Source organism: Leopardus geoffroyi, chromosome A1 (genome assembly GCF_018350155.1).
Source record: "Leopardus geoffroyi isolate Oge1 chromosome A1, O.geoffroyi_Oge1_pat1.0, whole genome shotgun sequence".
Lineage (NCBI taxonomy): Eukaryota > Metazoa > Chordata > Mammalia > Carnivora > Felidae > Leopardus > Leopardus geoffroyi.
Genome location: NC_059326.1, coordinates 147,126,137 through 147,140,233, shown reverse-complemented (window position 1 = coordinate 147,140,233; position 14,097 = coordinate 147,126,137). Strand labels below are relative to the sequence as shown.

At 35.3% G+C, this 14,097-nt stretch overlaps 1 protein-coding gene across 2 annotated transcripts in view; it reads left to right on the top strand.

The window, feature by feature from the left end:
* The window catches only part of EDIL3 (EGF like repeats and discoidin domains 3), a 416,894-nt gene extending 408,084 nt beyond the window's left edge, over window positions 1-8,810 (top strand). For both annotated transcript variants that reach the window (XM_045497268.1, XM_045497260.1), the window contains one exon: window positions 5,800-8,810. In XM_045497268.1, coding sequence (XP_045353224.1) covers window positions 5,800-5,949 — 150 coding nt within the window. In that variant the 3' untranslated portion in view covers window positions 5,950-8,810. The remainder of the gene's footprint in view (window positions 1-5,799) is intronic.
* Window positions 8,811-14,097: the final 5,287 nt, after the last annotated feature.

Genomic DNA, 14,097 nt, shown 5'->3' with positions numbered 1-14,097 from the left:
ACTATCTGAATAAATAAATATGTTTACTTTCATTTATGCATACTAATTCTGTGAAAATCTTCATTAGACTTTAAACCATTGAAGCATTCATTCAAGTTATACCTGAAATTTTTGACAGTCCAAAGAAATTCAAGTAATGTTCTTTTTATTCAATTTTTTTCATATTTTATTTACTTTTGAGGAAAAGAGTGACAGAGTATGAGTGGGGGAGGGAGAGAGAGGGAAACACGGAATCCGAAGCAGGCCTCAGGCTCTGAGCTGTCAGCACAGAACCCGATGCAGGGCTCAAACTCACAAACCGCGAGATCTTGACCTGAGCTGAAGATGGACAGTTAACTGACTGAGCCATGCAGGCGCCCCTCAGTAATTTTATAGAAAAATATATTATATAATAATAATTATATAAAAACAATTTTTATGATGCTGAACCATAAACTAATAAGTGTAAGTCCTTTATGTCACTCAAAATACCAGATTTTATACTCACATTACACATAAATGGTTGCTTTATGAAATAGATACTTAACTCCAATGTCTATTAAATTTCTACTATTTTTATATAGATCATAATTTTAACTAAGGAATTGCTATTTTTAAAATGTCACGATTCAATAAAATGAAATGAAATTGGAATAAATATAAATTTCTATATCTACTATAAATCTATTTTACAAGTAAAACATTGGGAAAATCCTGGCTTAAGAGAAATTCTATGACAAAGTTCATAGTTTATTTGACCATCAGTCATCAATCATGACCGAAGTGAATCTAATAGTTTTAAAAAATTTTATTGAATTGATAGAAGCATTGTATCTGTAACAAAGGTAAGTATCCTCTATATTTTGAGCCATTCAAGTCATAACTACATACTATGTCTGGATAAATCCACACTTTAATTGAGTCATAGTTAAACCAGAGGGTATCCAATGGAATGCAGTCAAGATGATAAGTTTGAAGATCAACTTAAATGAGGAATTTTTTAAGCAACCATGACTGTTTAGCCTCAAGCACTATTTTTGAGTTTTTGATAGGTTTATATTAGTTATTATTAGTGTTTTTCTTTTGGTAGTTAGATATCTTCTATGCTTTTTGAGCATAAAGCACTAGGATCATAGATCAAAGTTTGAAGGAGGCATATGTCAACCCATAAAAAGACAGACTTCCAAAGTGTCTAAAAGCATACCTACCCTATTATATTGATGAATAGGTTGCCATGGCTGAAAGTTCCATGTCAGAAATGTTAGAAAAAAATTGGTGCTGGCAGATCTATGCCTTCTTTTCCAAGTCTTGGGTTCTTCCATTGTATGGGCAGAGTTAAATAAAAACAGGGTTTCTCAGGGATCAGAGCTTGAAAAGACTGTTCTTTTCTAACTTTGTTATAAGTACTCTAGATGAAAGAATAAATAATTGAAATCATATATGCCAAATAAGTTTTTTTTCACTTTCCATTCCTTTCCCTGCCCCGAACACACACACACACACACACATACACACGCACACACACACACACACACACACACACACACACACAAATGCTGCTTTAGGGTAATGGATTTTTATCTTGAGCTTTTATCCTCTAAGGATATCAGATTGGTGTATAGACATAGCCAATGAAGCCAATGGTATGTCTGACACCATTACCAAAGCAAACACAAACAGTAGAGAAAACTTGAGAAAGCTTATTCAACCCTTATATTTCCACAATATTTGGAATTCCAGATATCGTTCTAGTCTCCACATATCAAAAGAGAGATAATGCAATCTAGAAAGGGGTGACCAAAATGCCATAGGGATGAACTGATGGTTACCCAAGACCTTGCTAAAATACAGACTCTTTAGCCATGAAGAGCTCAGGGAGGCTACCTAAAACTGCTTAAAACTGCTGGTTAGATCCCAAAAGGTTAGACCAGTGAGAGTCTCTTTAAAACTTTTAATGCATTTGTTTACAACAAATAACAAGAAGTATATCTTCACAGACCAGATGGCATTCTAAGTAAGTAGTATGTGCAAGAAATCCCCAAAGAATTCCTCAACATTTGTGAAAGGCAGGTATATAGTACATGGCTGCTAAGAAAAGCTGAGATATGACCCAGCTCTCTGACTGTGTCATGAAGGATAATCCTGCCTTCTTGGCAGTCTCCACTGATGACGTCTACTCTGGCCTGAATAGACCATTGTCCCTAATGAAGAATGACAAGTCTCATCTGAGAAAAAAATTATTAAAACGTTGCTAGAAGCAACATTTAATTGTTTTATCTGACAGTCTCTCTGTGTTGAGATTTGAATTTTCATTAGAATCTGATTTGAATTTTAACTAGTATCACAGGAGAGTTGACATTGGAAAGCAGAATCCAACATCTCCGCCACATGGAGGCAGTTGTAGTTTTCTCCCTTATCCTCTAGGTTGTAACTGTGGAAGCCTCTCCAAAGTACTTTCAGTACTTTTTCCTTGAGGCCCCATGTGTTGGGAAAATCCTGAGATCCCTAAGCATTATCATGTCTTAGTGCATCAACAAACTTGTCATCAGCTAATTATTAGCTGAGCCTCCTCCTGAAACTGAAGCATGTGCAGACTCTTTCCTAAAAACTTCTCAAACTATCTTTCTTGTGTACAATATTCCCCTTCTCAGTGGAGATTCATTCAATGTTTTCCATCAGTCTTTTCAGACTTTGATTTCAATCAAGGTGCTTATATGTCTAAAGTGTGTATATGAAAGTGCATTGCTAGAATTTTTACACATTTTTAAAAGTTAACTAAAAATACTGAGTTTGCATTCCTTTGCTGGGTAAAACTTTGAAACTGCAATTCTTAAGCAAGATCTTCCTAGCGCTGGAGACAAGGAAACAGTACATGAGCCACATGTTTGCACAGCAAGTACGAGATGTCATGTTAGAAATCGCAAGTATGTGCTTAGTGTTCTCTACTGTATCATTACTGAGAGACCTCCAATATTAAAAGTATATTTTCACTACCTTTAGCTCATAGTTTGGGTGATTCCAATGTAGACTGTGGCTGGTTTTCTGTGAAAATTTTTGTTTTTTAATGATACTATTTTATGAAACTTCATTTAATCTTTTTAATGAGCATTCAAATATTTATGACTTTCACACATTGAATCAGAAATGTCACAGTTGTATGCAGTTTCAGAGCTGATGTAGTTTCTTTAAATATATTTTCCATTATAAAAAGATAAGTCTAACTAATATGTCAACTATTCCTTTCTGGATTGATAGTTTCTTATTGAAACTTGTGCTGAGGACCAGTGACTTAAAAGCAAATTGTTTCTTACTGCATATCTTTCTTAAGAAGTGGTATGACACTATGTTTTGGACGGTTATAGATCTTTTGATGAAAGTTAATGAATTTAAGTTCTATTATTCTGAAGATATACATTAAGTTCTCCAGCAGGGTTATGAAATTGGATTTGAGATTCTGTATTAAATTGTAACACGACAATCTCAGTGAAGCATTTGAATCCAACATCATATGTCAGAGAGAATGTCAGGGATCCGTACAATATACTCTCTTATTTTCTGCTTTTGCAATGACAACCTCTCTATGGATTTTTGGTGAGTGTTTGTGTGGTATGCCCTATCCATGTGAGCTTCTGCTAACAGAGACACTGTTACTTAGTAACACATTTAAATCCAGAATTAGTTCCTGCTTGGTCAATTCAAAGCCAGAGCATTGCTGAGGATAAAATGCCTATTAAATGAAAATGGATTCAGATATGCCAGGATGATGAATTCTAGACTTGGCACAGTTCGGTATTCTCTTCTTCAGCAAGTATTTATTCAAAAATAGCCTTTGAGATATATTTTGTGTCATGTTGAAAGATTATTCCCCACCAGATGGGGATGGCACTTTGCATTTGCCCTCAACGACACGTAATCTTTCCATGGGACCAACAGAAAGATTACCCCATCTTGTCTCTTGCTTCTATTAATCAGTGCCATGCTGTCTAATGCCTTAAAGAACATATCTTTATTTTTCTATTTCCGGGGGACCTTTTATGATCATGTGAGACTAAACCAACTTATTCTAGAAGACGGTTTTTAAAACATTCCCTTTAATTTTAGAATGTTCAAAGATACAGGTTAAATATTCTGTCATGTAGTGATGGCATTTCTTTTTTTTTTTTTTTCTTTTCTTTTCTTTTTCCTTTGGGGAATTTTCTTTTCAGGTCTCCCTTTAGCCATATAGTCATGTTTTGATCTCAAGCAAGAAAGAAAATTACCTTCCAATTATAAGATGCCTCATAAAGTTAAAAGGGGAAACTCTGAAGAGACATTCACTATCCTAGTTGAGCTGAAATAAAAATGTGAATATAAAATCATTAGAAATTCCTTCAATAATAAGTGTTCAGAATCTCTAGGTTAAAAAATGATGAAATCTTCAAGTAAGACTAAATATTATGAATGCATGAATTTCTCCCAAAGTCATGTGTAATTTAATACCATTTCTATCAGGATCCCAGTAGTTTGATTTTGTTTTTTCTGAAACAAGCACTTTTCAAAGTTATTATAAAGGTCTCTTGGGAGAAAAATGGACATAAAATGCATTAAGAAAATAAAAAAGCTTTGCAACAAAAGAAGGAAGATAGAGAATAATGCAGTGCCAACGTGTCAGAACATTATAAGTCACAAGGATCACAACAGTATTGTATGGATCCAGAAATTAATAGACAGAGAAGCCAAAAAAAGAAAGGTGGGGGGAGTACAAAACAGCATTGATTGTGTTATCTCTTGGGGAATTTGTTGTCTATGTGAAAAGTGAGCAAAAGACATTGTGATAGTACTGTGCTCACCAAATATCTATGCTCTCCTCTCCATTTTCCAGCTTCCTTTACGGCTGGGCTGGGGTCATATAATTAGTTAAGGTCAATGATATGTATCCAAAAATGATGTAAGCTGCTTTCTTACTGTGTTCTTTAAAACATCCTGCACAGGCTAACAACTCTCTCTCACCATATCATTTGTCAATGTGGAGACCCCATGTTCAGATGATGGCTAGCCTAGATCAGAGCAGCCTAGATCTCTGAGTCACTCCTTGGAAGAGAGCACCCTCAGCAAGCTGCCTAATCAACATCAGCCTGTGACATAAGCAAAAAATAAATATCTGTTGCATTTTTAAAAACCTGATAGGCAGGGGCGCCCCGGTGGCGCAGTCGGTTGGGCGTCCGACTTCAGCCAGGTCACGATCTCACGGTCCGTGAGTTCGAGCCCCGCGTCGGGCTCTGGGCTGATGGCTCAGAGCCTGGAGCCTGTTTCCGATTCTGTGTCTCCCTCTCTCTCTCTGCCCCTCCCCCGTTCATGGTCTGTCTCTCTGTGTCCCAAAAATAAATAAACGTTGAAAAAAAAATTAAAAAAAAAATAACAAAAACCTGATAGGCAAAGGAAAATGGTAGATATACATATTCTTGCCTTAGACCCCCAGTTTTGTTTTATTTATTTATTTTTATTTGATTGTTTTTAAGTAGGCTTCACACCCAGTGTGGAGCCCAACATGGGACTTGAACTCATGACGCTGAGATCAAGACCTGAGCTGAGATCAAGAGTCAGATGCCTAACCAACTGAGCCACCCGGGCACCCCTTATTTAAGTCTTTACATTAAACATTACTTGACAGTTTGGTTTAAAAATTATCATTAGAAAGAAGCTGCAACCATTTATTTTGAAAAACATGATTACTTCTCAAATCTCACTTTTGGGAAAAAAGCTCGAAACAAGAAAATAATAAAAATAATTCCCAAGAAAAAGAAGGCTACATGATTGATATTCTCTGCTCTTCTTTACTAGGTTTTCCAGGGCAATTTTGACAATGATACGCACAGGAAAAATGTCATCGACCCTCCCATCTATGCACGGCACATAAGAATCCTTCCTTGGTCCTGGTATGGACGGATCACACTGCGGTCGGAGCTGCTGGGCTGCACAGAGGAGGAGTGAGGAGACTCCATACCCCACAACTCTCCTCTCTATCTCCCTAAAAGTATCTCCACGGAATGAACTGTGCAAAATCTGTAGGAAACTGAATGGTATTTTTCATGAAAAAGTGTTTAAATTATGGTAGGCCACTGTCTTTAAGGAGGTCTAAGCTTACCTTTTCAATGGTTTAATTTGATTTTTATTGTTTAAATTTCTTAAGCAACATCACATTAACTTGTGAATTACTTTTGTCATTGTCTTTTGAATTATTCACAATGGTTGAAATATATTAAGGAAAGAAAGTAGCACTCTTTTGATAGCAAGGGTAAAAAAAATCTCATAGTTATCAAGTAGAAGCAAGAGTTGATAGAACTTTTATAATCAATACTCAACTAATTCTTATAAAAGGAATACCGCAATGTTAGCAATAAGTTTTTTTTCTTCTGTAATGACTCTTCATTATCATAATTGTTTCCCTGTGCCTACCAAACACTGTCAGTGCTTAGAACAGAATTTTAAAGAATCTGTAACAGGCAGTACTAATTGACATTATATTTCTCATTTTGCTTCCAGTATTTCTAATCAAATATTATGTGATCTTTTTTCCTTTTTATTCTATTCATATATATCTTTATATTATATAATGACTGAATAAGTCCATATTTTTTTTTGCTAATTGAGTTTACTCCTAGTATTTGCCTAAAAGGAGGATCATGTTTGTGTGTGTATACATATATATGGAACATGATTGTGTATCAGTAGATTGATCATATTTAATATCAGTATATTGAATCTGCAATTCTATTTTTGAAGGAAGCTATAACTATGTATTTCCAAATGCCTTCCTTTACAAAAAGCCGAATACCACCATTTTGCAGAATAAACAAAAACAGAATTATATGATGTCCCTTTAAACAGGAATTTTAAACTTTGTTTTCATCTTATTTACATACCCTTATCTCCACTTTAGGTTAATGAATTTTTTTTCTCTATTTTAGAAATTTTTTAGCAAACAAATGTTAGCATCGTGCTGCATAGCTTAGCCAAGCATACTCCTCATTTGTTTGTTCACCTCTGCATTTCCTGTGAAACTAACATTTTATTGAGACTTGAATGAAACTGGTAGTGGTTTCCCAGGAAAGCACATTGTGTAGTTATTTGTGAAAAGAAAAGTATTTACTAATGACCAAGTAGTCCATCATTTTAAGATGAAAATTGATTTCTATTTATTTTGCTTCAGAGGTCCTGAAATAATAAGCAATTATCATAACAATTTGTTACTGATAATGGAGGTTTCATTGACATGTCTCTCAAATTAAAGCTCACACTGCCTCCATAAAAGTCCTCAACATCTAATTTATAACCTTTACAAGTATTTATTTTATAAGGCTTAGACACGGAATTATTGGAGTTTTAAATTAAGGGTCCTGGAAAAGAAAGTATGGTATGTGTACGAAATGTTAAGGTCCTGTGCAACACTGAGAAGTTTTTTTTTCTCCCCTCTATTATTTGTGCTGCATAACAAAAGCCACTAGACTGTTACTGTATTGTCTGTCCATGTGTTAAAAGCATTTCTTAATGATGTATATATGGAGTGGTCTTCAATCATAGTGAAGAATTTAAAGGGAAAGTCAATCATAATGGCATTTTTAACAAGAGCAAAATTCGGGCTGGCTGGTCACATACTTATCCTATGCCCATGGGCTTTCTACTTCAGGTTCTTAAGAAATTGTTGATTTGAAGCTTATTAAATGGCAATCATTTTTCAGCATCTTTCACAAACAAAATTGTTAGGTCCTCAATATTACCTTTTTTGGGCAATTTGAAAATTAGGAATTTAAATCTTTTCTATTCCCTATATTTCACCATCATATTACAAATCATTACATAGGCCCAACAATATACACATACTTACTGTCTAGCCAATGCCTTTTGTTTCTTTAAGCCTTTACTGTCCCACCAAATTTCTAACCGTTTTCCTTTGCAGACTATGCATAATCGATTCTCCATTCTCAGCAGAATATATTATGGAAATTCTGAGTAATGCTTTGTAACAATTACTTTCTCAAAATTATTCATTGCCTCTCGTGATGTTTTGAATTTTATTTTATTGATAGTTTGTTAAACAAATATTTTCAAAGAGAGTTTGTTAAAATTATACTTGTTACCTTTTAGAAACACATTGAAATGGCTTTCCCTTGCTTGTGCATTTTCTCTATGCTCTCTGGTATCTTCAGCAACATGGCATGGCCAACTGGATACCTATTGGTCCCATGATATCCAAATTTATGATCACAAAGGGGTTCCCAGGTGTAGTCATGTTAACAAGTACTATAAAGTAGCATGTAGCTGTTGTGTCATTTGTATCAATGGCATCAGTGGGAAACAAATTTATTCTATTTAAATTCACACTAAAGAAAATCTTATAAGCAGAACGCCCAGAAGAATCACCTTTTCTTCACTATACGGAGTAACTATAATATGCTAATTTTATAATCTCTGGAAATAACATTTTAAACATCTCCATTTTATCTATGTTCTGTCAAAAGCACTTATCATAGGCACTAATTCTAATTTCAGGGTTGACTTTCTCTTTCCGAATGGCTTCATAAGGATTGGTGTGAACTTTGAAGACTTAGGGTACTAATGATTGTATCTTTGCTAGTCAACAAATTATGAAATATAATACTCACTGCTGGCGTCTCATGTGTCAGTAAGTACAGAAGTAACTAAGACACAGATAACCTTTGCAAACCTTAAAGCTGTGTAATATTCCAACGTTGTTTTTTTTTCTTTGTATATATACTTAAATCATGTAGGATGTTGTAAAATTAGTATGACCTTGTCTAGTCTTCAAACTTAAAATAAAACTTTTGAAACTCTGGGGTACTTTTGAAGCAGTTGTAATTAAACACATTTGTAAGAATACACAAATTGTCTGAATGTGATGCCCACCAGTCTTAACTACATGCTTGGCTTACTTTTTCTTTGTACAGGACAATTAAGCAAATGCATTAAAAGAAAAAAAGATTACAATAGCCTCCAAATATCATTGATATCAGCTAACTTGGCTTTTCCCAAATTATTAAAATGTGTGCATTTCTTCTGCCCCTTTCAGCTGTGGAAAATTTATTGGAATACTAATCACCCAAAGTCATTTTTTTGCCTCATACATATTTAAAGTCTTGTGTTCCAGGATTGATCTGCCGAGGGTTAATCAGATGTTATTGCTATCATTTCTATTGTCTTTTATGTACATGATTCTCAAGAGTATAATGAAGAGATCCAGTCAATAGTAAGCAATAACACAAACATTAATAATATATTTACCCATGTTACCTCAGCTATCACTTAAAGACCTTCAGAACATTTGGCTTCTTTTAAACCCTGTTTCTGCTCCTCTGCAAGTTATAGGTAAAATATGAAGTCTGTGTTCCTCCCACTTTTTAAATATATATATTTTTAAGATTCAGAAGTTTTAGAGGAAAGTGGAAGCTATTAAATGTTGATTCCTTAGTTAAGCTTCAACGAATCTCTGGTAGTTCTCAGTATCAACTTGTAATGTGTGCTTACGTAGACGTGCATATTCCTATTTAACTGTATTTGAATGTGAATGCTTTAGTTCCATTATTTGCCTAATTTTTTTTCCCATACACAGACATACACATATATGCTTTTACTAAGTTAAATATATATATATATATATATATATATATATATATATATATAAAATAAGGCCAATATATATATAATATATATATAAATATATATATAATATATATATAAAATAAGGCCTATATATATATATTTAAAATATATATATAAAATATATATACATAAAATATATATATATAAGGCCAATTTATATATATATATATATATAAAATAAGGCCAATAAAGAATCAGGACAACATCTATACAGGGCAAAAATTCATTTCGATAGAATAATTATTCAAATGAAAAATTTCAATAGTGAAGCTTGTAAAATAACTGATTTAAGACATGCAAACAATAGAAACATTTAGAATTCCAAGGAGGAAAGTCTGACCATGTTGTAATTTGTTTTAAAAAAAAAATCTGTTAAGACTAACATCATGAATAGAAAATATTCTCTTCTCTATAATCTAAAAGTTTAAAACATCTAACACTTCAGCTTTGAATACATGATTTTAAGATAAGATTTTGGTAAAGAGACATTAATTTTTACTGTCAGGAATGCAGTGCTCTCTTTCTCTTCCCTAGGTTGGTTTAAAGCTATATTAACAACTGAGTTAGTGTGTTATTTATTTGTGAAAAATATTGCCTCTAGCCCTTGAGATGCAAAACGACCCTTTTACCTGAGCAGGTAAAATGGAGGATTAAACCGTTGTGCTAGCTGAGAAATACCTGAACTACTCTGAAGCAGAATGTACTGATAAATGTGTCTTTACAAAGAAAGAATACCTAGTGTGTGTAGCAATTTTTCTATTGACTTTGAAGGGGAAAATAGGATTCCTTGATTCTATTGCAGTGTCTATAATTCATATTGGATGTTTCAAAATTACTACCAAATAAAGTGTTTTCCACAGTAGGCAAGTGGCACTTACTCAAAGTGTTACTCTGTTAGATGAATTTGGTAGCAGAAACAGGAAAACATTTTTGGAAAAAGCTCCTCATTTAGTTGTTTTTGCATGTCTTGGCAGGGGTTGAATGAGTCATTTGAAAACACTAATGCTGTGGAAATATGGTATAGTAGCATCACCAAATGGTCACCGTATTACATGATTAGGCATTGCATATGGTGACTGCCTCTGACTTAATTTTATTTTAATGTCCTCAAAGGCATGAACCACACTCTTGTATATTTATGTAAAATCCCCATAGTGCCATTTACATGCCCTTGCGTAAATATGTTAATAATGATGATGCATTGTGACATAAGCTCAACCTGCTGCTACCTGGAAAAGAAGTGGAGGCTGCGAGACTAATGGTGCAAACAATACATCCCCCATGGCCAATATGGCGACAGCTTTGTAATAACTTATATAAGCAGCAGGGCCCAGACATTGTAAGGAATTAAGGGCAAGGCAACTGGGAGTAGACTGCATGCATATGACAGAGAAGGAATATTCCTGATAATAAATGGCTGAAATGGCAAATTAAGCATAGATTTACACATATTTTATCACTGTTCCACTTCTTAGGGATTATAGAGCAGAATTTAATAATAATAATAATAATAATAATAATAACTTGCCTTTAGTAGGAGAACTATGGCAGGCCAGTGACATTTTCCACCTGGGCCCAAGAAACAGGAATTGGACAGAGAGATTAAAGAGGGCATATTACAAAGAAAAAACACTATATAATTAACCTCAAGCAGTTTAGCTTCCTCAGTTCTCGAACTTCTTAGGTAATAATATGAAAGAATGTTATTTTTTTTAAACAGCAGGTGCATCCTGCTATTCTTTAATGTTTTTGGACCCCCCCCACCAAATTCATATGTTTGAAATCCTAACCCCCAAAGGTAATGGTGTAGGAAGTGGGGATTTGGGGAGGTGATTAGGTCATGGGGGTGGAGACCTCATGAATGGGATTAGTGGTCTTATAAAATGGTCTTATAAAAGAGACCCCACAGAGCTTCCTAGCCCCTTCCTCCATGCAACATAGCAGAAAAACACTAGCCATGAATCAGGAAGTAGGCCCTCACTCAACTATGGTAGTTATCTTGAACTTGGATACTTTCTTGTGCTTGTATACTCTTGAACTTCACAGCCTCGAGAAGAATGGGCACGAGCAATACATTTCTGTTGTTTATAAGTTACCCAGTCTGTGGAACTGTGTTACAGCAGCCTGAGTGAACTGAGACACATCCCTAAAAGGAACCCATTTTTAGCGGTAGAAATACCTGAATAAGCTACTGGGGATGTGTACTGAGACTCCAAGAGCCATGTTTAAACAGTACTAAAATGCTTGTCAAACTTCTAGTGGCGAGAAATTGGTGGATTAACACTAACATTTTTTTTTTTAATTAAATACCATAGGAGAGGAGCGGAAAAAAGCAGAGGGAAGAGGAGGAATGAGTCTCTGTAAAAATTCTTTCCTAAAACATTTTTATTTCAATTACATTCCTGGTATGTATGTGTTCTTGACCACAGCATAAATTATTTTTCTTACCCTGAGACACTGTCATAAACATTTGAAAACCACGGCAACATGGTCATGAACTGCTTTCTAAATGGATAGTGTCGGCTAGCTGCCTGGTATGCTGGGTGGTCAGTGTGAGCTTAGAGCCAGAATTGGATAGATCCTGGCAGCAGAAGGCTTTTCCACTCTCAGCGAGGACAGAGAAGGACTGTGGTGCTATAGGCCTGATAGGCTTTTTAAGAAAACCAAGATACTACCCAGATTACTGTGAATTTTTCCTACGTGGTGGATAAAACCCTTTGTCCATAAAACATTCTAATAAAACAAGTTTTCCCCTATTCTATTCCATTGTTTATTCTGCTAGGGAGGGTACACCCAAGTATTCAGTATGGCCTGTAGGTGGGTTTGCTGCGTGAGAAGAGGCTGCCTACGGGGGACCTGCCTCGTGGCGTTAAATATAATGCAGATCCATGTGTTGCTTTGGTTGTTTGTTTAATTGACTTTGATGCTTGTTTCTTTTAATGGATTTTTCTACAGTCAATTGTGGCTGAAAACCCCATAATCTGGTTCCCCTACACTCTCCTTCTTCCCTTCTCAGCCTGTTTTCAGAAATTCATACTACTTATTCCTTGCTTGAGAGTTTTCCTACATAAATCTATTATCACAAACACTTATGACTCTGAATTGTAGCATTAGGCTATAATTCGGATCCTATAAAGTATTATATTTAATTTTTTATAATGTTTATTTTTGAGAGAGAAAGAGAGAGACAGAGTGTCAGTGGGAGAGAGACAGAGAGAGAGAGACACAGAATCTGAAGCAGGCTGCAGGCTCTGAGCTGTCAGCACAGAGCCTGGCACAGGGCTCCAACTCACAAACCGCAAGATCATGACCTGAGCCGAAGTCGGACACTTAACCAACTGAGCCACCCGGGCAATCTGGGTCCTGTAAAATATTAAATCATTTTTGCTTTCACTAAATATATAACTGAACACTAAATTCTTTTATAACTAACACCATAGAAACTGTTATTAAGTAGTTAAAACTATTAAGTTAAACTATTAAGATCAACCAACCTCTTTTCAAAATCTTTTTTTTTTTTTTCTGAGTAAAATTTAAGTACTATGGCAAGGTTCTGGAAATACAGAGATGAAAAGACTCTGGCTTTCAGAAATTCGCAGTGTGAAGGCCAGTAGGAGGTGGACAAGAAAGTAAACTATTACATTGGGCTCTATACCAAAAAATATGTTCAAAGTTTAAAGAGAACATAAGACAGAATTTACACCAATAAATGAAATCAGTCAGAGAAGGTTGTCTGAGGGAATGGACATTTGAAATGACACCTAAACTGTCCAAATTAATATTCATGACAACTGAAACACCCAGTCTACTAGTATGAAAACTCTAGGAAGAATAACCTGTCTTCTTTGTAAGAGCAGAAAGAGGAGCAGAAGGACGTTATATTTGTCCAAGATGCAGGGAGTCTGGATCACACATACCTACATCTTAGATGTCTCCCCCTCAGTTCAATACTCTTTTTCTTCCTTGGAGTCAAAGGGTCCTGAAAACGTGTTTTATTACATACTCGCACATTAGCAACAGGAATGATTTGCCTCTAACCAAGAATACATTGTATCAGGGCTGGGTGGCTCAGTCAGTTCAGCATCTGACTCCTGACCTCTGTTCAGGTCCTGATCTCAGGATTGTGAGTTCAAGCCCCATGTTGGGCTCTACACTGGGAGTGAAGCCTACTTTTTAAAAAATGCAGTGTTGGGGCATGTGGGTGGCTCAGTGGGTTAAGCATCCAACTTCATCTCAGGTCATGATCACATGGTCCATGAGTTCAAGCCCCACGTCAGGTTCTGTGCTGACAGCTCAGAGCCTTGAGCCTGTTTCAGATTCTTTCTCTCCCTCTCTCTCTGCCCCTCTCCCACTCCCACTCTGTCTCTATCTCTCTGTCTCAAAAATAAATGAACATTAAAAAAATCCTAATGCATTGTTTCTTCTGTAATTTCTCATATTGTCCTAAATAATTTAATACAT